Source organism: Gymnogyps californianus, chromosome 5, assembly GCF_018139145.2.
Source record: "Gymnogyps californianus isolate 813 chromosome 5, ASM1813914v2, whole genome shotgun sequence".
NCBI lineage: Eukaryota > Metazoa > Chordata > Aves > Accipitriformes > Cathartidae > Gymnogyps > Gymnogyps californianus.
The window spans coordinates 11,696,580-11,721,809 of record NC_059475.1 but is presented as its reverse complement, the minus strand read 5'-3'; the positions used below and the strand labels follow the sequence as shown (position 1 = coordinate 11,721,809).

The window sequence follows — 25,230 nt, the reverse complement described above, 5'->3', positions numbered from 1 at the left end:
GTCAAGAAAAGTTTCCCTTGCCTCTTTTCCCTCTGTCATTTATTTGCTGCTATCTCATTTATACAAAACTTCAGCTGACATTCAAAGGTAGTTTTTGATCTGGTGAATACTGAACTGTGCTAATTGAAGTGACTTTTTTTGTTGTTGTTGTCTCTTAACTATAATTAAAATTTCTAATTGGAATTTACAGCTGTGCCTGTAGTGTGTTGTTATCAGAGATGATATGCCAGAAGAGAGTTATGGCGCCCTCCCAAAAGATGAAGAATAATGGCTCTGGCTCACGGCTGAATTACACAGTTCCTTAGCGAACACTGAGGACTAGCTTAAAAACCTCCTGGAGGCAAACAGTGGTTACCACATAATTATGTGACAAATAAGCCACAGCCCATGCAGTGAGCAAGTCTGATGGATGGGATTTTCAGATATTTTTGTCTTCATCATTCATAATTTACTCAAGCATGATGCTACTAGTGATCAATATTAAAGGCCCTCAGCGAAGGAAGCCAGCACAGAACACAGTCGCAGCATGTGTAACTTGGCAAGGAAGTACAGAATCATATCTGCATTTCACCAAACTTGCGTTTCCAGCTCCCTATGAGATCCAGGTACACAGGACAAGACTACTTTGTTGCTCTGTGTTTATTTCTGAGATATTAGGAGGATTCATTTGCTGTATAGTCAAATCGCGTAACTGACAATTCCATGGGTAAAACCACATTACATAACTTAAATGGAGCATAATAATGCTTTTGAGAAAGCAAATATAAAAGGTAGTTAGAGAAAAAAATGATTCAAACTGGAGGGATTTTTCAGTTTCTCCGATCACTCCCACAAATACATCCATTTCCTTTATGTCATTTTTGCTTACGTTACTTTTCAGAGTTAGATAATCTGCACATCTGTCTTTGACAAGCATGTTCTAGACCATGTAACATTATTTTTAATGTCAAGATTTGCCTAGAAACACTTTCACCTATGCCCATATACTTAGCCACTTGGGGAGATACAATGTCTTAACCCTTTTGTTTGCCAAGTTAATAAATCCAGCTGTTGTGTAAGAAAATGGAAAGGTTTTAGTAATTTGAGTCTTTGGCACATACTAGAGTAACAGGACAACAGCAGAGAAAGGAAAAAAGGAGCTTTAGAAAAAGGGCTTTCACAAGAACAGGGTTTGGAATTTGACACAGTTGTATGGTGTGAAGAAGGTGGCTGTACATTTCAGATTTGTGAAAATGAGACAGAAAATACATCAAGTAAAAAAGATGTTGCTTCAGATAATGTATAAATAAACTGTGAGTATACATATGTATCTATGTAAAATGTTTTCAAATGCATTGTTTCATTCATACAACATGCACAGTTAAAGATCAGAAATGAAAGCTTTTATCAACAAATCTGGGCCAGTGCTGACTCTCGTATTCCTTAAATTCTTTCAAAATGAATAAACAAATTTCATTTTTAAAGCGGTAATATACCAGTGATTCTCAATTTACAGCAGAAATAATGTTCTAGCTTTCTATAAAAGAGCTACTAAACAGCTTACGGAGGTACTGTTGCAGGAAAACAACGACAGGTACGAGATGGTTCCTCCTACACAGTCTACTAAGAGCTGCAGCAATATCAGAGATCATTAGAAAAACTAACCTGTGGTGTCATTCCATGGCAGATATACATGATTGGGATATTCTCCGTGTCTGGCCCTTGATCAAGGCACAAATCACTTTTCAGGGAATTCTGCAGCTAAAATAAACAGAAAGAAAAAGAAATCAAGCAAGTCTTACATGAGAAAAAGATGGTAGGCTTCAAAAAGCCTTCAGAGATAGCAATAATTTTTTATATACATTTTTTAAATATTGAGTCTAATGAGTCTGTGGTACACACTGTATACAAAAGACAAATTTTTTACCAATGCCGCTAGCTGAGCAGTATGGATGGAGTTTCAAACATAGGAGAAAGCCCTGTAATTAAACAGCTTTTCAGAATCACTCAGGAGAGTCTTCTGATTTCTGGAAATAATTTTGAAAAATCCTTTCTACTGACACTTAGAGACTTCTGGCCAATTGGTATGCATCAGCTCTTCTTTGCATTATTCCGGGCTAACCCACGCACAGCAATCTAGCTATGAACAGACTGCAAAGTACTTGGCCCTGTTCATCACAAAGCCCTATATATTACCTGTGCAATGCTGAGACAGAATTTTCTGAAAGTGAAGTGCTAAATTAATGAGCACAGATAGCTGGAAGGTCTTTTTAGAGTATGAGGCCAAAGATGTGGATTGCATACCCATGGGCATGTATAAAGGTGTTCAGTGGTATAAGATCAGTTCAGAGGACATGAGAGAATTGTCTGATGGAGGGAGAGAAGAGGTGATGTGGTTTGCAACCACCTGTGATGAACTGAGCGGTCCTGTCAGCTGTGTACAGAGGCCTCCTTTAAGGAAAAAAAATTAATATGCTTAGAAAGGAAGTCTAGAAGTGCACTAGTATGTAAGAAGTGTGGACAAGCCAGAGACTGAAGCCAGGCAGTGAATAAACTCAAAACCACGAACTCATCTCTACAAGATTTCCAACGCCAAACCTAACTCTAAATTCAGTAATAGACAGGACAAATCTCAACATTAAAGAGAAAATATGCAGTAGGTATCAATACTGGCCTTATTCTTAGCTGCAAGCCTCAAGAATTAAAGTTTCCTCTCTCAAAGCTTTGTATTTCTTAGCCATAAACATAACCACAACCACAATTCTAATCGTAATCAGATGTTAGGCACCACTCTCTATCCAAACCAATGATAAATATCAGCCTTATCAATTCATGCCTGGACCCATCACTACTTCTCGCTTTTCAAAACCTCTTCCACAAACTCAAATTCTAATGCTTGTCCTAGCCCTGATGTTATAACCTTTTCTACAACAATCCCCATAATAAAGGAAGCAAAAAAATCTGCCTCGACCAACATCAGCATGCAACTTAGCTGAGAGGGCTGATGCAGCAGTAAAACAGATACGGAGACTTTAGAGTCCCCAGCTCTAAAAAGAAACATGACCTTAACGCTAACAGCGGCTGTCTGGTGATCAGGCGCTACAGAAAAAAGACAAAACACTATATTTTAACACCAGTGCTCTTCTTACGAACCTTGAAAACAAAAAAATAAAATGAGCTTTTCAGATTTAATTTCTCAAACTCTTATCCTAATCACAACTCTACAACTAACTTAGACTATCTGTAGAGAAATGATCCCTACAGAAAACAGAAAAACAAGGAAGCCACTGACCTGTTAACTAATAATGATGTTTCAAAATCTGAGGCCCAGACTCTTAGGAACCATCCCTTTCCAAAATCTAGTGGCTTTGTGGCAACCAACAATTAACTTGGGTAATGCAGTTTTAGACTACCAAGACTTAATCTTAATTACAACCCAAAATATAACCAGGTTGCCAATCCCCATGCTGAAAAACAGAAATAATTAGTCAATACTGCCATTTGCTCCCTTTCAAACTTAGAACCTTAGAGATAAACTAGACTACTGAAATTTTGAATTTGCAAAATTATCTCAAACATCAAGCTGAAATCAGGGAGCCAGTCCCTGCACTAAATACATCAGCTTTTGGCCCACTGACATCACTTTCTCCTAACTCTAAGGGTACTGTAGAATTCAGAAAGAAGTTTGGTTCCCAAACCTTTACTCTGCCACCAACCCTAACCCTAGCTATATACCACAGCATAAACTAGACGTGAACGATAACTATTTTTCTAACTCTCACAGAACAGGAGGAAATTTAGGATTCAGGAAATAAATATGAGTGGTGACACTGTAGATGCCTATATCCTAACCCTCATCCCTATTCAGGTAACTTTTATAATTACTCAGTATTTTTTTAAATTAATGGTAATGCTATAGTAGCAATATCTCTATTTTCTACAAAAAATGAAGACAGTTGATGAACGGAAGCACTTAGAGAATCAGCAAGCAGCTGACTTGCTTTGAAATATCACACCTTTCTCCATTATAAGACATTCAAGTGAACAGGAAAGCAGACATGAAGGAAGATTAGACATCCAAGCAATTCTTTTACTGAAAAGATTGGGGCACTTTTATTTTTTTGTTTCATGCAACAGTATTTCATAAAACACTCCCCCTTTACCTGTACAGATATGTTGCCATAGCTGTCTGCTACTTCTTTTGTGATAGTACAAAGAATGAAATAAGGCCTACTCCTCACATCTTTCTTAGCTGATGAGGCTACTCTCATACTGCAGACAAAGACTGCATCATGTGCATTATTATGCAGTACCTAAATATGCATGTTCTGCTGACCAGTGAGTTCAGTATTTCTGTAACAAACTCTTCTGATTCTTTTTGATTTGTATGTTGCCAGCAAGCAACCTTCAAAGGCTGATGAAAAAGTCTCAGCAGAATATAAAATCATAGGGTGCCTGTTCGCTGATTTTCATTTTGATTTACATGATGTGGAGTTAATCCTCAGACTATGCAACAAGTACCTTAGCTATTCCACTGGTCTTCCTTTTTTTATCTAGTATCACTTCTACCTGCCACCAAAGATTTTTTAGCCAGAGGTACCTACAAGCAGAACCATGCATGTATTAGCTGCTATACCTCCTTCTCCTCAGGAAACTCTGCACCTGAATAGATCATGGCATTGCTGAGGGCAATTCCACACAGTCTATGGAAGAGGCTCCTTGCACACAGGTGTGATTCTGGCATTGTTCTGAACTGTTTTGGAAGGTAACTCATGCATTTAACAATGACCTAAACCTTTGTTGGAAGTGTTTTTCGTCTCTTTTTTGATGGTATGAAAAGCCAGCATGATGATTTTAATTGATCATCAAAGGGGTCATGGAACTTTGTGGGGCATGCGATCACTTCATTTGCCAAAACAGAGCAGCTGCTCTATGGCACCCTCAAGGGTCTTCTCAGAGCCATACTGGCAAACCGCACAACTCAGACTTCTTTTCAAGGAGGAATGTCTCAAACCAAATCTTTCACTTGTATGATCTGCTCTTACTAGTTACATTTCCTAACTGGGACTTGCATACAAAAAGGCAAATTTAATTCACAAGAATCAACTTCTGTGAATATGACACCGGATAGAGAATGTGAAAAGGACGTCCTAGCTCTACTAGCTCATTATGGGCCCGTATTAACTTACTGTGCTCATCTCCCATGTCATGGACACCTGCCCTCTCTGTTTAGATTGCCGGTTTTCTAGGGGCAAGAATTGTCTCTGCTTTAGTTAGCACAGTACAACTCAAGCGTAATTTCAACATAGACAAGGGTACTACTGTCACACAAGTAATGATGATGATGATCCCAAAATACAGGCATTTGAGGTTCTAAACTAAGTTCTGACTACAATATTAAGAAGCTTGCAGTTGAAATACTGAGCCTATTTTGTTAATTCACCTGCTGCCACAAACCTTCGAACTGACAGCTCCAACACGTCTAAAAAATCATGCCTTGAGTATTTCTGAGTGGAATGCAAGCCATGAAACAAACAAACAAACAAATAAATCAGGGAGGAAGATAAGGTTCAGAATACCTCAGCATAAACTACAGCAGAGAAGCTGTCTCTGTCAACTAACCAGTCTAACAAATTACTTAACTAGTGACTTCAAGTGATTCTTCTACTTAGAGCCAAGCATTGTCTTCATGAATTACTTCCACTATTACACCTTTCTCCCCCACCTTTTTAGAATGGGAAACGTAAACAAGATCCTTACCACCCCATAGGCGACAGTATCTGAATACATTCTCATTTCTGGATACACGCTGACAAGATACCACCTAAAGGTCTTGCACTGGAGCTTTTTCCTCAAGGCCTTCCTCTCAGAAATATCACCAATATCAATTCCGGAGTCCTGCACATAAAGGACAGAAAAAGCAGAAAAGACATCAGTGATACAGTTCTGTGTAAAATAATCATCCGAAGTCTCCCTCATTGCAAAGATGATTACGACCTCAGCTTTTGGTTGTGAAGTGAGTCTGTTACCCACACACGCTCCATAAGTGCCCCAATATGATACACATCGCCACAGTGGGGTCTCTTTCAAAGTCTGCTTTCGTCAATGGAACCACTCCTATTGACTTCAGTGGAGTTTAGATCTAGCTTCCAATGAATATCACTGTTGTTCTCTAATCTCTTGGCACTTTCCAAATCCAAAAGTAATCGGCAGGAAGTAGCAAGCTGCCCTAGAAACAACCTTATTGCTGGCGTCCCACTGTGGCCTAATTATTAGTATACGACACGTTCTGGCCATTTCTGAAGTCTAGGTTTACTGCTTCACTGCAAAGAGCAGAAGCTCTGCTCACCTTTCTGAAATATCACTTATTAAATTTCTCTTGTAATGTAAAAAGAGAAGTTGCTATTTTTGTTAAAAGCAATTGCAGAATATTCTCTCCCCTAATTTTTATCCTCATTTACATTTCTGGCTAACCTAATTTCTACTTATCATAAGAGCAGATCATAAAGCGTGAGTTTCATAAAGTCCCTGTATATAAAAATCAATAATTTATCACATTAAAATCATGCAGTGGGAATTTTGAGAGAGGGATCTAAGTGCAAATCCATGGCTGCTATTTGACAGGCGGTAAAACGAGATGTTTTGTTCCACACTGTGCTCTATCACTTCTGCCTCAGAACAAAATGCAGGATAAATAAATTTTCATAGGGAAATCCTATAATCTATCTACCTAAACAACAGCCTTTACTGGGCCATAAATGCCCCAAAGATTTGGTCAGCCACCAGACATGACTTTAAAATAACATTGGAAGCATTGAATTTGCTTAGTTACACATCAAAAAGGTATCTTTATACGTATCTAGGTTTCTGAGCTGCTGAAGCAACGACTGCTTCTTACATCCCAAAGCACTGAATTAATGTTAATCTGGAATAAGTATATTTTATTATGGAAGCATTTTCTAACTAAAGTAAAATTGACTTCCACATTAGCAAAGTATACTAAAAAGTAGGAAACTGAAGTCTGGCATAAACAGGCGTATCTCAAGTTAATCCTTAAAAATGGTAGCTGCCCTCCCCTCAAGCCCTACATCATTCATAAAACTTCATGTGGAACTACTCCTTAAGCGATTATTTTTTCCTGACTTTTCTAGCAAGGGACTAGACAGAGGAACATCTATCTGTAGGGTGCTGTAAGACAACCAACTGATCCCATGGACAAATCCCGCTCATGCACTGCTCTGGCTGCACTTGCTCTTGCCAGTGTATCTGCCACTTGTGTGAAGGAAAAGGAGGATGTCGGCACACAGACATTCGACTTCCAGCACTAACAAGGCTTCCTGGGATCAGGTACTAAATTGGTCCAGTGCATCCCTTTCTCATGCAACCCTGCAGGCACCAATGCTTGTTTCCTCACAGTTTATTGTATAAGGTAAGAAAGAGCATCTGGGGCCTCAGTAATCACATCCTCCCATGCAGCTGGAGAAGGAAAATAGCTCACATGTAGCACACTGGCTTTATCACCAGCAACAACTCAGTGTGTTCCCCAAAGCTGAGAATATGACGGGAGGCAAAAAAGAAAAAAACACCACCAAAAACATAGGGGAGGACACATGGAGAGCACAGCTCTTGCTTCTGGGACTTGAAAAATCCTTCCTTTGGGTTTTGAGTGCTTTTCTGAATCTATTTATCTAAGTAGTTACGATGCAGAAATCACTACGGTATCTGAGATCCCCATTTGAAGCCCTCAGTACTTCAGAGCCACCCACAGAGGTCCCAAGAGGGCAGTCACAGCACACTGCCAAATGAGTCTAACTCCTTTTTATTATTATTAGCTCTCAAAGACTAAAATCTTTGGAAACATCTGACTGTGGGGCTTCTCAGAGATCTGGGAATTCTTCCATGGAAAAAACAGGTCCTGTGGTTAACATTTTGGAATAACATATTTCATGGAAAGTCCCGACTGTTATAACTGAATACATTTCTATTACCTACACACTCCATTACCAGTGCACTATTTCATCAGCTTCCAGACAGAGAATTACTCCTGTAGTTATCCACTTGTGTAACAGTATTTGGCCATGCTATCTGTCTGTCCTCTCTGCATGTCTCTCACAATGATGTCTTGACATCTTTTTGCCTAAGCTGAAGCTAGGTTTCATTTGAAAATTGTCCCTTTTTGGTATTTCGCCTTTAATCTTGAGGTAAGCAAAGATGAAACAGAAATATTGCCATCCAGTCTGATATCTAAATTTGACCTAATCCATCGCCAGCCTTTCTCATCCACCATCTCTTTGCCCCCTGCCTACTGGAAGTCTGTATTACAACTGTCCCACAAGCTTTAAGATATTTTTTAGGTTGCTTCTTTACACTGAATACTCCCTCTTTCTACTGATGTTTCTATACCAACCAGAGACTGCATTGCTCCTAGCCTTTTCATGTATAAAAGAGGACTCCCACTAATGATGTAGGTTTTCTTTATAGTGACGGATTCAATTACAGTGCTTGGGAGTGGAATTTTGTACTGTGTGTTCTTCTTTCCCTTAAAAGGCCAGAAGCTTTCCTTAAACATGTACTTGTTTCCTACTGCTCTAGAATCAGTTCAGTAATCGCAAAGTTTAGCATGGGAAAGGAAAAGGAAGTCCCAGGTCTTCGGAGTTCTTCCCGATTCTTGGCACCAGGCCTCACACAATGAACTCAAAGATGCTTAGAACAGCTTCAAATTACACAACTGATTTGGGATACTTGAGCACATGTCAGGCTGTCAGAACAAAACAGAGTCCCAACACTCATGGCAAAAGATGGAAGCTGGGTGAACAACACTTGAATGTACTCAGCTGTAAGTCACAGACCCCATTTGACAGGAAAACCTTCTGATGGTCACAAAGGTGCCATACTGTCTCTGAACATCCTGCAGCAATTACTAGGTAATGAGTAGATTCAGGCTTTATAGGCCTGTTACAACTGTGAAAACTAAGCTGTTTCGCAGTATATTTTAAATAAGTATGTGGGCATGTGTACGTTTATTTGGTTTTCTACAGCAGTGAGAAATACAAATGAAGGTTCTTTGTGCTACAGGTTCCATACATACACATAGTAATAGATTTCTCCCTACAACAGAGGCATCTCATTACATTGCAGAAGAGGCTACCACTATTAAAAGCTGATTTAGTACTTGCCATTTCCAGCTTTTACGTCTGCACTACGGTTTGACAGCAGTAGCCTTTGTGAAGATGAAGAGAGAATATAATCTGCATTGCAATTTATTCAAGCAGTTCAGTGCAATGATTAGTACATTTGTGGTGGGAAAATGACTGGAGATTGAAGTAGTAAGAAAACTTGTTATTCCTCTTCAAAACTATGAACAAAATCAGTTTTGGCAGTACAAGATCTACCATGCAAACACCTTCACGCACTTTGTGACCTGAAGAAATCAGTTCAATCCACACACTGCATTTATTTTTTCCTTTGTTTAATAACATATATTTGTTTCCTTTGTTTAATAAATGAGTTTTAAAATTTATTATAACAGGCTTATTTTTTTCTGATCTATTGGCACAGTCAAGACTGTGTTATTATTACTTGTTAAATGGAAATGGAAACTTATCTTTGTATTCTTTATGAATTTGATTTCCAAGTTGCATTCAAATCTCAACTTTGCACAAGATTAAGCACCACCACCACCATATCTGGATGAGTATTACGCAAATACATGTATAATACTGTGTATCCTGGTTATCAAAAGGAATATCTAAGTTTTGTGTTAATGCTATGTTTGCAAGTCAAAAAATTGAAACTTGATCAATGAATGAAAATCAACTAATCTTCAGGAAAATAACAATAAAAAATAGAAACTGAAATTTAAACCTATCAGGTTAATCACAAATAAAATTAATTTGAAATTGTTTTGATGTAAAATAAGTAATCCTATCTTCCAGAAATGTCTTTATTCTTGTATGCACTGCTGTGCGACTTCTCAAAACAGGGACACTTACAGGGTAGCTTGGATTCTGTGAATATGGGACTAACTTCCAGAAAGGTCTCTTCCCTATCCCAGATCACAGAGGATTTTTTTCCCAGTGCTTTCATGGTATATTATGTGGCTAATTCTGCAACCTGAAAATAGGACAATGACTTCCCCACTTTGCCAAAATTATCTAGTTTTAACCATGAGAGATGAAGGAAACTATTGAAAGCAGCTGAATCAACATCAGCATTCATATATCTAGCCCGTTTTTGGTTTCTAACCTTTTTTCCTTATTAAACTAGAGGAGAAGTACAGCATTTTATTTCTTGAACCAGAAATGGCAGCAAAACCAGTTTCTCTGAACAGTTGCAAAATCACTCAGATTTTACAGAGATTTTGTTAAAGAAAAAATAAATTGCCCAAGTTCATTTAAGTCTAGAATATTTGCTTTTGCTGTAATGATGAGAACTGCACACTGTAAGTCAAACCTCAAATTCAACTACAGCCATGGTTTCCAACCTCTAGGTGGAAACAACCTATTCTACATGGATCCTGAATATTCTCCAGAATAGGTATAGTCACCTTTCTCAGAGCCCTATAGCTCTTAACAGTTCATAGATTAAATACCACTGACGGCAGAAATGAAGAAGAACTGAAATCAGGTGTCAAACTGAACTCTCAGGTTAGCCATCTGACATTATCTTTTCAATACAATAGATCAACCATTGCTCATCTGTGGAAAAGAAATCTGGACAAGCAGGCCAAAAGGGAGTTGCAGCTAGATTCTGCAATATGTCATGACATCCACCAGCCATCCTTACTCTGATGTGAAATTACTCAAGAGTGATACACTCACACTTGAATCGATAGATGTTAACACCCCTTGCTGCTTGGCAGAACTCCCCTCACAAATCTGGTGGAATTATAGCTCTCTGTGATGGTAAATAAGAGACTCAAATTCAAAATAAGATGTATAATATAGATTTGATGCTTCTTTTTTCCACATTTCTGCAGCTACTAGATTAAAATCTCCATGAAGAGTCATCAGTGAGGATGATGACCTTGACAAGAAATTAATTTTTAAGGAACCTGAAGACAAAGAAATTGTTCTAGAATAAGACACAACTACACAGATGTTTTTATATATGTGTGTAAGTATAGGCATATCTTATGCCTATATACAAGACATACAAACATACATACATGTATACAAATACCAAAATCCTAGCAGAAAAATCAAAATTCAGAGTAGGAACCAAACCCAAAAGGATCTAAAGCCAAAGCCTGCAAACACCAGTCTTTGTGACTCACCTCCTGGGGTATGTTCCACGCCATATAGACATGGCTCTTAAATTCATCCATCCAGACTTCAGCCACCCTTAGTGCATTTCTCCGGACATGAGCAGTTAGATCTTCTGTGTATGGTTTATGTGCTCTTTCAATGTGGGCAATCCTGGAGCAAGGTAGAACCTCAACACTTCCTCCACATTGCCATACCTAGGAGGAAAAAAGACATTCTGCTAGTGAGAGCTCCCTATACCACTGCTGTCCTTTAGTAAATACACTGAAATTATTTTATTTCTATGCTTGTCAAAGCAAAGGAGAATAACTACTCAAGACTTACTTGACCATACAGAGGGGTTTTTTTAGGCAGTTTTGAGAAGAGAGAGTTATTACCTTGCTTTACCATGAATTATTACTACTACTTAACCTTACTACAGAATTATTACATTATCAGTAGCCTCTCATCACAATGTTCCTGGATCAATTTAGCTATTCTCAAGATTATTAATAAAATTATTTATAGGCATCCAAAACAATAGCGTCTGGGTTCAAGTTTTAATGCTTTGCAGGCATTCTCTAAGATTGTGCACAGTCCATCTCAATGCATACATGCACTATTCAGAATCTCAAACTAGGCAGCCTTACATAAAAGGGAAACTAAGCCAATCAAGTTTTTAAGATCACTAAAGCTTCAGGTTTTAGGAAGACTAGGAATATAAATGCATCTTATGCTTTGCTTTAAACATAGCTCAGAAAGGATCAGGTTTATTTCTTTTGAGAAAGAGTGAACAAAGACTAAGACTGCCTAGTGAAAATGTTCTATGAACAATTTCAACACACACTACTCTTATAAATTAAAATACATTTATAATGTAGGTTACTGTACCTGCTCAAGTATGTTTCAGTTTTGCCAACTACCGCAGTTGAGCTAATGTCTATTATGTTAATCATAAGTATTGCATTCATTTCTGATTTTCTCTCTTTCTGCTTTCAATAAAAGAGAAAACCACTTCGGCAGCCCTAACAGTCAGTGAAGTACTTGAATTATTTTACATAGAAGCTCTTTTTCTGTGTATCTTGTATTATGTAAACTTCCTAACAAGATCAAGGCAGCCCATTCATAATGGTTGAGTGGATGCTGCTCAGGTGAAAACCCAGATGTACTCAAACTGTTTGATCCTGCTGAACAAGTACCTCAGTGTCCGAGAGGCAGGTGTACTCACTGAGAAGTGACAGAGTTTGCCTTATGGTACTGCTAGGAATGATTCCTGAGGCTTGGTATCCCATACCAAGAGAGCAAAAAATAAGAGCGAGGGTGCTCCTTCCTTGTACAGCTTATCCAGGAGAGAGTATATTCTGGTCTCCCTCCTAGTGGCCAGGGATGTGGGTTGGCAGAACATCATGTTCTGGAGCTGATCTCAGATGCCTCAGGTCTGTCCATCCTATAGGCATATGCTCTACTAAGGGAGGCACTTTGTTCAGTCATCCATTTTATATATTTAGACATCTGGCTTGAATACAGCATTTAGGCATTTGGCAGCTCCTGAGACCAGAAAATGTGGCATGGATTCAGAATGTTTACAAAGCCTTTTCTGAACTGGTGCCTAATTGCATTCAGCATATGCTGGGAGAAGAGATAAAGCCTTGGTTTTCAGAGCTCTCTGGAAGATGAGCTATCCCATGAACCTACTGTACAATCAAGAAGGGAGCTGAAAAGACTTCAGTGTGTCTCCGTGTCCAGAAGTTGGAAAACCGTGGGAGTAAATAAACATAACCATTACCAACATCAGGGCAAAACTGAGATGATGATAAATATTTAAAAATAAATGGGCAATTGATCTGGCACAAGAATAAATAATCTGGAAACAACATTTGTGTCCTGTCTTTCTAAATATCATATAAAGTGGGCAATCCAGTTTAATGATCTAACAAAAATAATAGTCTGTCAAACATTTAATTTTAAATGGTTCAGCTACATTTCCTAATAAAGATTAAATGTGAAGTATCATCAGGCTTTGCTCACACAATGCCTGCTTTCGGTCCAAGCCATTTCTCAGTAGGGCACTGACATCCAGCTATAAATTGTTTCAGAGTTACTCACTGTACACTGTTTAAATTAGTATCATAAAAGACAAGGAAGATGTAGAGCTGGTCGTAACTTAGCCTAGGACAAGACAATTCACATACCGCATGCGCTGCCTACTCTGCCTAGCCTTTGCTCATTTTAACTAGGGATGGCCTCGAACCAAGTCCAACAAGTGAACACCAAATCTTTTGTGGGATTTTCAGAGTTAGGTCTGAATGCCATCTTGACGACAAGCTGAGCCAAAAAATTCACGGTCTATAATAAGCTGAATTTCCAAGTAAATTTCTAGGATCTGAAAATCTGAAGAGCAGACTCATCTATAATTTTAGTACTGATTCAGTAATCAGTAAAATCTAATTTGACTTTATAATGAAGTCATATGTGTGTTCAAAAAACATCTTGAGATGACAAAGTCTTTAATATAGTTTGTAAATAACAATTACCCACTACCTGAATAAACACTAATTAATCAAATCTGGTGGCCACTCCTTTCTCTCAGACACTGTCAGTCTTTGTTCTATTTCCAAAGACTAATTAATTACTCTGCAAGAACCATGGATTCACTTAAAAACTTAATGCTAAGAGGGAGCTGTCAATACAGATGCTGACAGAACAGGCGGGTTGTATTAAACAGCTTCAAAAACAAATCCTATTATTTCTAGGCAAAAATCTGCAATCCATGAAAATGTGATTAGCATGCACCAAAACTGGACTAGAGATACATGCTAATAGTTTCCATACATCAAGACGAATAAAAGTCCTTTAATTAATGACTTTTTAAAGAGGAAGACATGAGAAACATGCTATCTGAAGATATGGGAATCACAAGTTACGGTCCGTGCAGAGCTTGCAGTTACAGCACTAAACAAGTAGCACTACCCTAGATGTAGGCTACGAAGCCTTGCAGAGCACTTGCAGAGTGAAAGCAGGTGCAATACTTCATAAGGGCAGAAAGCACAGTCCTGACTTGCTCAGCTGGTCACATCTAGGACAAGCCATAGTACCCTTCTCTCCCACAAGCGTTCTTTGCCAGTGGGATTACAGTACGGTGAGAAAGCTCTTTTCGCCCAACCTTTCATTGCACTTAGGGAGAGGCCAGTTACAAAGAAAGAAAATGTAGCTAGGCATTAAAGTGGGATTTTCAAATGGCATGAAACCCTCCTGGAATCTCAAGGCATTCTGGATTCCCAGCTCCCCAAAACACGTACAAAACCTCCAGCCAAGGAATGAAGGGCTTTGTTAGTCATACACTAAATATTAAACACTATACTGAACAGGATATATGAACACTAAACAATATAACATGATTAACTGACTGCTACAGAAAGTGTTAGGTTTTTTTCATTCTTCCCTGATTATATTTGAAATAAGGCAATTTCTCACAGCTAGGTCAAGAACACCCATCCATTCTTTCCTTCCTTCCTTCTTAGACCAACTGTCCACTTGAATCTGACCAATCCGAGCTCCCTCCATCTCCTTTACTCGTGTAAACAAATCCATGGCATTCCAACCATTGTGTTGGAGCCATTGTGGATGGCTGGATGGTTTTTCAAGACAACTTGAAAAGGTATAAATCTCACATCAAAAGTGCATAGGAGAGACTCATTAATTACTCTGAACCAACACCTTTTGGTCAAAGACAATTTTTAGGGGGGTTTTAATTAATATTTTAATACTAAGAAATATATTTTCTTAAAGACTCAACTCAGAGGGAAGTTGCGAAGCCTTTTAGAGTGGTCTGTTCTTCATCTAATGAAATTCCTGTAGACAAGAGATTGTTTTTATAGTTAAGAAATAGGAACAGCAATTGAGGGGTCAATTCCTCACAAATTCACATTTCCCCTGTGAATTTCACAGCTATTTTTTTTCTGTCATTAGTAATCTTTATTCAAGCTTCATCCATACTGAATAGCACCTTTCTAGTTCTCCAGCACTGTTAGTTTATGTGATGGCTATAAATAAATACAAAAGTTTAAAATCAGTGAAGCTTTTCCAAATTATCACCCATGACTTTAGCAGGAAGTCTAAAGATAAAAGAGCTTCAAAGACTTTTTTTAACCACATGGAATAGTTTCAAGTAAAATGTTATATCTCTGAGCATACTGTTACTGCAATCAGTAACACTTAACGACAAACCTGCTCGTACAAATTGCAAGGAAGAAACTTGATGAGTTTCCTAAACTATGGTTAAAAGGAAATACAGCACCTTTTCCTGTTGCCCATGAATATATTTTACCTATGGTAGCAAGAGGTGGAAATTGCTAGCAATAGTCTCAATTTCCTGCCAAATTCCTAAACATACATATACACTTGTTAAAAATAACATATGATTCCATCATTGTGATACAATAAATAGCAATTCACATTTCATTCTGTAAAAGCATCAATTGCAAAACTGTACCAACGGGTCTCAGGCTTTGCCTTAAGGCAAAGACCTTAGAAAGTTTTCAACTGTGAGGGACTGTGTATCTTTGGGAGTACTTAGGGAGTACTTGGGAGCCCCAGCAATGCAGAAAGTTTGCTTTTCTTTGGAGGAATTTCTTGAGGTTCTGGTCCTCCTGGTTCACTTTGCAAAAACAGTCTTTTAAAAAAAGAACACACCAACTGGAGTTTCCCTTCCAAAGAGCTCTCAGAATCCACTTCAGTGTGTTTTCAATGCTCCCTTCCAAGAGGACCTTAGAAAGGGCTCTTTATTCTTGAATTTCCTGAGGAGGTTCGTATATTTGGTATAGCCCCAAGAAGGGCTTAGAAGGCTTCCTCTTCTTGAAAGGGTTCCTTCATCACTAGCAAAAGGTAGTAAAATTCCATAAAAAAATTCAAGGTGTAAAGGGACAGCAGCAGTGCCAAGGCGACTTCTAACACTTACAAAGCTGAAAGACTAAAATCAGCAAAGCCTATGACCTAAACTAAGCAAAGCAAGTGGGAGATGATAGGAACATTAAATGAATACAGAGAATCTATTTGGAAAAAAAAAAAGGGGGGGGGGTGGATCTCCCTTTTAAATCGTCCGTTGTTATGACTTATGTGGAGAATTTGTCCAAGCTCTAAGCACTTCTTACTGTTCATTTACTGAAGGTACATTTACACGTAAGCTATAATTGTGGCCCTACATCTGTGTGAATTTATGTTCACCAAGGTTAAAGTAGCCCCACAGAGCAAACAGGAAACATGTTCTTCGCATTGGAAGAGCCAGGAAAGCAGAGGACACACAAAACTACAGAGAGAACACAGGTGGTGGCACAACAGATCAGGTGCAACTTGCACTCTGTTAAAGGAGTAAAGGACCAAAGTACTGGGCAGTCCAGTGGGATGGCACAAGTGAGGCAGCTACAGAACCAGTAACGCACCAAATGGCTTCTTTAAGCATTTTGCAAAGGCGTTAGCCCTAATACCACTACGCTATCATCCCTCACTCGTTCCCACCAAAACAAGGGCAGTAGTGACAGCATTTGCACAGCCTTCAGTGTGCAGCAGAGACGGGTGACTCACACATCCTTAGAAATGTCTAAATCAATCTGGTTATAATTTTTTTTAGAGCAAATTCCATTCATATCTGGAAAATCTGTTTCACTAGACAAAGGGTCTCCATTTCTATTTAGTTTTATTTTTAAATCCACATCCTTTAGTAAATCCTTTTCAATTGCATTTAAACATATTTGAATTTGCATATTTAATCAAAACAATTACAACTCTGAAGCTGATCCCTCTCTTGAATATTTAATTTATACTTCATTATAAAATGATATAGCACTACTTCATTAAAAGTTTCTTTTTATCTCCTTAATCACTGACTGTTCTTTTCATGTTGTGGAAGCTTAATCTAATAAAAAAATAAACCCTACATGATGCTGAGCAGTTTATTAGCATGTACTGCATTCATTAAATTTACACAGATCATGCAGTTTCTCCAAGAACTGATGTGACCTTGTTTGAAACCATCATTTCATTTGGACTGCAAACAAAACTTTTTAATAATTAAGTGGTTTCTCAAAAAGCTGAAGCAATTTCTAGCTTCTGTGAAGTCTGCAAATGACAAAATTAGAAGAACTCATTAAAGATGCCCTGAAGATAAAAAAAATAGTGTGAATTAACTACTACTGTGGACACAAAAAAATAGTCACCAGTATCTTTAAAATATATTTTGGGGAACAATTTAATGCAAAAAATATTTGTGAATCTTGTTAACCTTTGTCATTACCATTAATCGTTTATGGATAACCAATAATAAGCTTGATGCTTTACAGGCAAGTATGAATAGACTATTTTTATTCAATACCATGAGCTAAGTCTGTGATCATTTTGGGTCTGCATTTTTATTTTGGTATCTTGACAGGTGACTGCAGAAAGGACAGAGAGAACGGCCAGACACAAAGATCACGGAAATCAATGTTCATGTTTCCAGTAGCAATTGGTAGGTTTTGGATCGTACCCTGAAAGTTTTTGGATTGTCATGTACATTTGGGTATCTGTCTCTGTAAACCTAGAAACTATACTCACAGGATGAAATACATTAATCTTTATTTAGGTCATATCTCCACTGAAGTCAGATAACCTTCACTAAATAATTGCAGTAGTGACAATAAGTACTGATGGATTTGGCTAACTTTCCCCAAATTCAGCAAGAAGCGATGCACAGCTTTGCTTATTCCACTAGTCTCAAATAGCTTCCTCTCACTGAAGAAGTCTACCCAAACAGCAGAATTAAACACAGTCGTGGCCTGAGTCACATAAACTCAGGATTAGAAAAATGAAAATACAGGTGGACAGGAAGAGAAAGAAAATACACTGCTTACTGAAGCTATGATTCTGGTTTACTCCCTGCTTCCTGATGCTGAATGGGCTGGAAAAAGAGAATCATGTCATTGGCATTTACCCCTGCAGAGTGGGAAATTAGGGAGTAACTTAATTTCAAGAGGTGACTGCCTATAGTCACAGCTCAGAACAGTATGCATAGAGAAATCAGAGACTGGAAAGAGATTTTTAAAATTACTTCATCTGTTTTACTGACGCCCTGTGAGGTTTTTGAAGACTATTCTACTTACCATCATACAAGCCTGTCATACTTTCAGATAAACTTATCTATTTGTGTGCGAGAATAGCTTTTTTCCATAACCAAGCTGATAATCTTAACGTGAAACTGTAAGCAGCCTACAAAAACACACACCCACAATCTAAAAGACTTTTTAAAAGGAAATAAAAGGCTTTAACATAACTAGAGCTGCTCTCAATTTTAAAAACGTAAATTATCCCTTAAACCTTACTTTTGAAGTCATCATTAATTGCCTCATAGGCCTCATTTTACATTAATTGTGCCTTTATAAAACACTCTAATTGAAAAAGTAATACATGTAAATATTCTTCCCATATTAAATTGTCAGTAGTTTCCTTCCTCTTTTAGCTAATTGCTTCATTACGTACTTTTTAAATTGTTTTGTTCTGCAGGGATTAATTTTGCACATATCTTCATGAGCTGTGAAACTTTTACAATGTATTGTTAAACTACCTATGTTGTGTTGCTAGTTTACAATTGCAGGAACTACTCTATGCCTTGTGTTACTAGGAGATAACATGCTTCAAGGGTCACTGAAGGCATACAGCTTCATTCAGTTCTCTTTCAAATGTGTCTATCTCATTGCTAAGCACAGCAAATAAGTGACACATAAATCACTACATTGCCAAGTTTAAGTCATGAATAGGAAGTAAAAGAAATCACTTTTCATCTTAAAAGGCAAAAAAGCAGCCAACTGAATAACCAGATCACCACTGGTTTAGTATTCATGGAGCAACTTACTGCACTGCCCATCTTTTATGTTTTTACCTTTCTCTCCCTTACCACAGCTGTACTTAGCTTGATCCATCTTGTAAATCTTGCACTACACCTAAAGACTTGATCAGTACCAGAATACCAAGCTAAGAATAGAATAGAGTATTTTCAGTTGGAAGGGACCTATAACGATCGTCTAGTCCAACTGCATCACCCATTCAGGGCTGACCAAAAGTTAAAGCATGGTATTAAGGGCATTGTCCAAATGCCTCTTAAACACTGACAGGTCTGGGGCATCGACCACCTCTCTAGGAAGCCTGTTCCAGTGTTTGACCACCCTCTCGGTAAAGAAATGCTTCCTCACGTCCAGTCTGAACCTCCCCTGACGCCGCTTTGAACCATTCCCATGCGTCCTGTCACTGGATAGCGGGAGAAGAGATCAGCACCTCCCTCTCCACTTCCCCTCCTCAGGAAGCTGTAGAGAGCAATGAGGTCACCCCTCAGCCTCCTTTTCTCCAAACTAGACAAACCCAAAGTCCTTAGCCGCTCCTCATAGGACATGCCTTCCAACCCTTTCACCAGCTTTGCTGCCCTCCTCTGGACGCACTCAAGGACCTTAACATCCTGCTTAAATTGTGGGGCCCAGAACTGCACACAGTACTCAAGGTGAGGCCGCACCAGCGCTGAATACAGCGGGATAATCACCTCTTTTGACCGGCTGGTTATACTGTGTTTGATGCACCCCAGGATGCGGTTTGCCCTCTTGGCTGCTGGGGCACGCTGCTGACTCCTGTTGAGCCTGCTGTCAACCAGCACCCCCAGATCCCTTTCTGGAGGGCCGCTCTCCAGCCACTCCTCTCCCAATTTATACTTGTGCCTGGCATTACTCCATCCTAGGTGCAGGATCCGGCATTTGGACTTGTTAAATTTCATCCCCTTAATCATTGCCCAATGCTCCAATCTATCTAGATCCCTCTGCAAGGCATCTTGTCCCTTAAGAGAGTCAACAGCACCTCCCAGTTTGGTATCATCAGCAAACTTGCTAATGGTGCATTCAACTCCTGCATCGATATCGTTGATAAATATATTGAACAGAACTGGCCCTAGGATTGAACCCTGAGGAACACCACTGGTGACTGGTCGCCAGCCACATGTAGCCCCATTCACTACAACCCTTTGAGCCCCGCCCTGCAGCCAGTTCTTCACCCAGCACACCGTGAACCTGCTCATCCCACAGTTGGACAACTTGTCCAGAAGGATGCTGTGAGGGACAGTATCAAAAGCCTTACTAAACTCCAGAAAAACTACATCCACCGCCTTCCCTTCCTCCACTAGGCAGCTGACCTTATCATAGAAGGATATCAAATTAGTTGAACAGGACTTTCCTTTTGTGAACCCATGTTGACTGTGCCTGATGATGGCATTATTCTTTAAATGCCTTTCAACAGTACTCAGTATAATCTTCTCCATAATTTTTCCAGGAACTGAGGTTAGACTAACAGGTCTTTAGTTTCCTGGGTCTTCCCTCACGCCCTTCTTGTAAATTGGAATAACATTCGCTAGCTTCCAGTCAGCAGGGACCTCCCCAGACTCCCAAGACTTGTGGTAGATCAGAGAGGGGTCCTGCCATAACATCCACTAGCTCCTTCAGTACTCTGGGATGAATCCCATCAGGCCCCATGGACTTGTGAACATTCAGCTGATAGAGCTGGTCCCTTACAATTTCAGTGTCCACAAATGGAAAGTCAATGCTCCCACACTCGTGGTCCTCCGACTCAGGGGACCGGGCAGCCCAAGGTCTATCAGTATTATTAAAGATCGAGGCAAAAAAAGCATTGAATGCTTCTGCTTTTTCTTCATCCCGATTAGTCAGATGACCATCTTCAACAAGTATTGGTCCAATGTTTTCTTTAGAACTCCTCTTCCTATTAATGTACTTAAAAAAGCCCTTCTTGTTATCTGACACAACACTGGCCAGTTTCAACTCTAATTGAGCTTTGGCCTTTCATGTCGTCTCCCTCCATATACAGACCACAGCTCTGTTCAGCCAAGCTGGTCTTCTGCCCCACTTGCTTGACTTATGATGCAAGGTGCTGTGACACATGTAAAAGTATCCAGCCTTTGCAGCTTTGACCCAAAGATGCTGGATCCATCCTGGTGAATCCATGCCAGTCATCTACTCAGTTCTGTTACACCACAACAATCCCTTGGTCTCCTACACTGGTCTTCCTCTAATCTTTGTTAGATTACTAAATCAGTCTTGCAGTACTAAAAACTCTCCATGAAATTAAATTCTAGAGAGATCTCACCTCAGTATCACATTAAAACAAATATGGAATCTTCACAGACTAGGCAATGAAGAATTGCAATACCAGAAGCTACAATGGCATTGCCACCATGCCATGACTTAAAGTGCAGAAAGATATTAAACATGAGGCTATATTATAATAATGCACTAATTAATTTGCATCTCACCTGAGTCCACTGATTTGTAAGTGCATATTGACTTAAACTGTTTTACTTCTTTCCATACCACTATAAACAACAATTTCCTCTCATAAAACATCAAGATGTCTATATTCCTGCCCAGCTGGTAATGTGCAACCACACAGGCACAACCGGTGAAAAAACATCTGTGAGAAATCTCCAAGTGCCTCCTCATCCTTCCTTGTAGAGCATAGTGATGCCACATGTTAGCTGGTGCTGTATCAATCATTTGCTTTCCTGTGGGAGCAGCTAATAAAATGTTCTCTCCCCAGAAAGAGCAAAAACACAAAAATGATTCACTGGTAATGTTGTCTGTATGTATAATTACACATGCTGTAGCTGCAGGTTACCTGCTGAGGCATTCATGGGCAAAACGGGGGGAAAAAACCAATTATTCCACTGTAGGCTTAACACAAAACCAGAACAAGCCACAGAAAGCCAGTTTCTGTTGATGTCATGACTGACACCTGTTTGGAGGCATGACAATTCCTTATTTTATTCTCAACAGAGGCTGGGTTTTTATTCCTGTTGGAATTATGACCCTGTAAATAGAGAATTTTAGTCTGTGTCATCTTGGGATTTAGGTTGTTAACACAGTGAGGTACTTTCCAAAACAAAATTAACCTTAACAATAATTGTGGCCACACTGAGAGGCCACTACTGGTTACACAGGGTGCTAGGCAAGTACTTACGCCATACTTGCACTGCCAAGGAATTATTTTTATCTTGGTGAAAGTGTGGGCTATGAAAAGCATTGGCTACATCTTGTAAGAAGTAACATTTAGTCAATCTTCACAAATTTTTCTTACAGAGTTCAGTCTAGAAATGATCTCTTCTTAATTCACAAAATGAATAAAAAGACATGTCTATTTAAAGCTTTAATGTAAAGTTAAAGAGAAATCACTATCTTAAAAAGCAGTATTTAAATGTAATCTAAGTAGCAACTAAGAATAAGAATATTCTTGTACTTCTCAGCCCTTCCCCTTCGCACATCATCAACCTAATACTGTTGAACAGCACCTGTGATCATACACTAAGGATTTTTTCTGTACAGCAAATCATTCCCCAGTAGGAAAGGCTATGGCCTACTTATTAAAATCAAGTTAAAAACATGGCTTTGAAACCACAGCAAGTGACGGTAGCTGTAAGTGCAAGAATGGGGGACATCTAGATTCATTTTCCTGAAGGGAATTTAGAGAAGATCTACATTGCTCAGTGGAGTGCCATGAAAGGGGACCTGGCAGCAAGGACAAAAAGGGACGCTATGCACACATGACACATCCCACTGCTCACTCGCTGCACAAACAGTTCCATAATACAGCAGCTCAGTGAAAAATCCCCTCGCTTGCTTTGTTCTCTCCCAGTCATTTCTTCCTCTTGGCACACCAGCCTCTCAGTTTTCCTAACACAACAGTTTGTGAGGTAGCATGGTAAATCACAAACTGAGTAACATTAAAATTAACCCTGCAGTTTAAAAGAAAGTTATAATGTAAAGGTGTACTTCTGAACTGGAGATGTTCAGAGACTGTGGGTATGGGGCAGCCGTTCAGACAACTATGCTGGCAGAGCCAAAGCACTGGTGTGCTGCAAGAGTGAGAACAAGAGGATGGCAAGGAGAAGAAGGAGAAAATGTAAACCAGCGTAGCTGTTTAAGCCTATGTGTTGTGAAACACTACCCTAGCTTGTACACTGTGCAAAGGCTTTCCTTAATAAAAACAGACATCTATTTACTTGTAATATATTCACGATTTCATATAATTCATGGCCTGTATTAGAAACACTGACAGGTAAAATTGCTGGAAACTTCTAGGGAAAGAGGAAAAAGTCCAAAATGTTTTCAGATAAGTATGGATATTTGGGGGCAAATGTAAATATCTGCACTTGCTCGTGATTATCAAAAAGAACACTCTTGCAAGGGCATATTATGAGAAAGAGATCTCAGGTGAGAAACAATCAGGATACACAAACACTTTGGATTGGAAATGACTGGACATGTAAGCCAGCAAGAGACTGGGTTAACTAGTCAGCAATGAAGAATCATGATCCCAGAAGTTGGGGTGGCGGGAGGTTAAAAAAAGAAAAAGAAAAAAAAGATAGATAGATAGAGCCAAAAGCACCTTCAAAAAAACCCTAAACAAACGAAAAAATAATGGAAGTCACCTCTGGAATTTGAGAAAAAAATAGATCAGGGAGAGGCACGACAGACTTCACATCTGCTTGCTCTGCAATAGAGGGACCCTATTGTATGGACAATACCTCAAAGAACACCGGGACTATCTTCTGGTCAAATAACTCATTTCTGCATCTCTGTTCATAAACTGCATTCCTCTAGTTCTCCACCAACAGAAAAAGCATCAGCTTCACATAAGTTCTATAGACAAACCGCCAGACTAATAAGAAATTAAGCAGATGTATTTATTATAATGTTATTTTATTGCAAATACAACTAATTTCACTATGGCAATATACTGTATAAAAGTAGTGTGCCATACTCAGTCTGAACTATAAATGCAATTTTCCTCCTGGGTCAGCTGATGTAAAGTCTTCATATATCATTTAGTGGGAGCAAGATCTATTCCTTTTCCCTTAAAGAGCTATTACCTTCTAACAAAATTTCCTCTTACCCATTTAACAGAGCCATTATATCCCTGTGAACACGAATTCATCTGCAAGCACAAAGTCTTTGTGACATACATAATTACTCTAAGTCAAAGCCTGGGCTTACATTCCCTTGACTCTGATGATGACTTAGTCTGTGACCTGAGGCAAATCACTGAATATTTGTTCAGGCATCCCTAAAAGTGGTACAAACAACTTCATTGTAACAGATATTTGGAAGCTTTATCAAACATGTAGGCTGCTTTTAAAGACAAAATGATTGCTACAGGCTTGCTCTTGACAGAAAATCTTCTGCTGACTTCAGTAGGAATTGGAATAGGCCTTTAAGAAGCCTACTGAAAACTAGACTTGAACCATCTAATGCAGAATCTAATTGATTGCATCTAATTGATTGGAATGGATTTGTAGGGGCTTCCGTAACTACAAGTACTGCTTGTGCAAGCACAACCCAGAAGCAGAGACCAAATAATGGTGAGAAACGCCAGCCTTACACTCACATTTTGTTTCTGCTATAAGGCAGTTACCAACACAGTTCCTATCTGGTCTCTTGGATAAGCAATGTGATTCCAGCTCGCCCTCCAAATGCAAACTGGTCCCTTAAAAGCACACTTAAGTCCATTCAATTGGGAATGATTGAACATAAACCAAAAAGAAGCATTACTCATCCTAACATGAATTTAAGAATATGATTCTGGGGCACAGTAAATGAATCTTTCAAAAATCCCAGATAAAGTGTCCAAGCTGCTCAAAAAGGATGCTGTCAAGTCTTCCATCAACCAGCCTGCCTTTATTTTCTTATGGGGCAAATAAATAGCTTTGCAAGAAAATATTTGCTTGAGGAAAAAATATAGCATTGCTTCTAGGATTCAAAATGCATTCATATTTTGAACTCATCTGTCAGCTTCTAGCTCAAGGCAACAGAACGCTATTAATATTTATTTAATAATATGTTTAATATTTTACAAATGTTATTACAAAGCCACAGACAAGGGTAAAAATCTTAGAAGTTAAAATAATACACCAAATTAGAGACTAATAGAGCTGAGT

General features: G+C 38.9%; 1 protein-coding gene across 5 annotated transcripts in view; it reads right to left on the bottom strand.

Annotated features, from left to right (window-relative positions):
* Positions 1-25,230, bottom strand: part of GALNT18 (polypeptide N-acetylgalactosaminyltransferase 18) — a 279,752-nt gene that overhangs the window by 49,669 nt on the left and 204,853 nt on the right. For all 5 annotated transcript variants that reach the window (XM_050898158.1, XM_050898152.1, XM_050898157.1 and 2 more), the window contains 3 exons: positions 11,255-11,440; positions 5,740-5,877; positions 1,645-1,740 (listed from right to left, as the gene is read on the bottom strand). In XM_050898158.1, the coding sequence (XP_050754115.1) occupies positions 1,645-1,740; positions 5,740-5,877; positions 11,255-11,440 (420 nt within the window). The remainder of the gene's footprint in view (positions 1-1,644; positions 1,741-5,739; positions 5,878-11,254; positions 11,441-25,230) is intronic.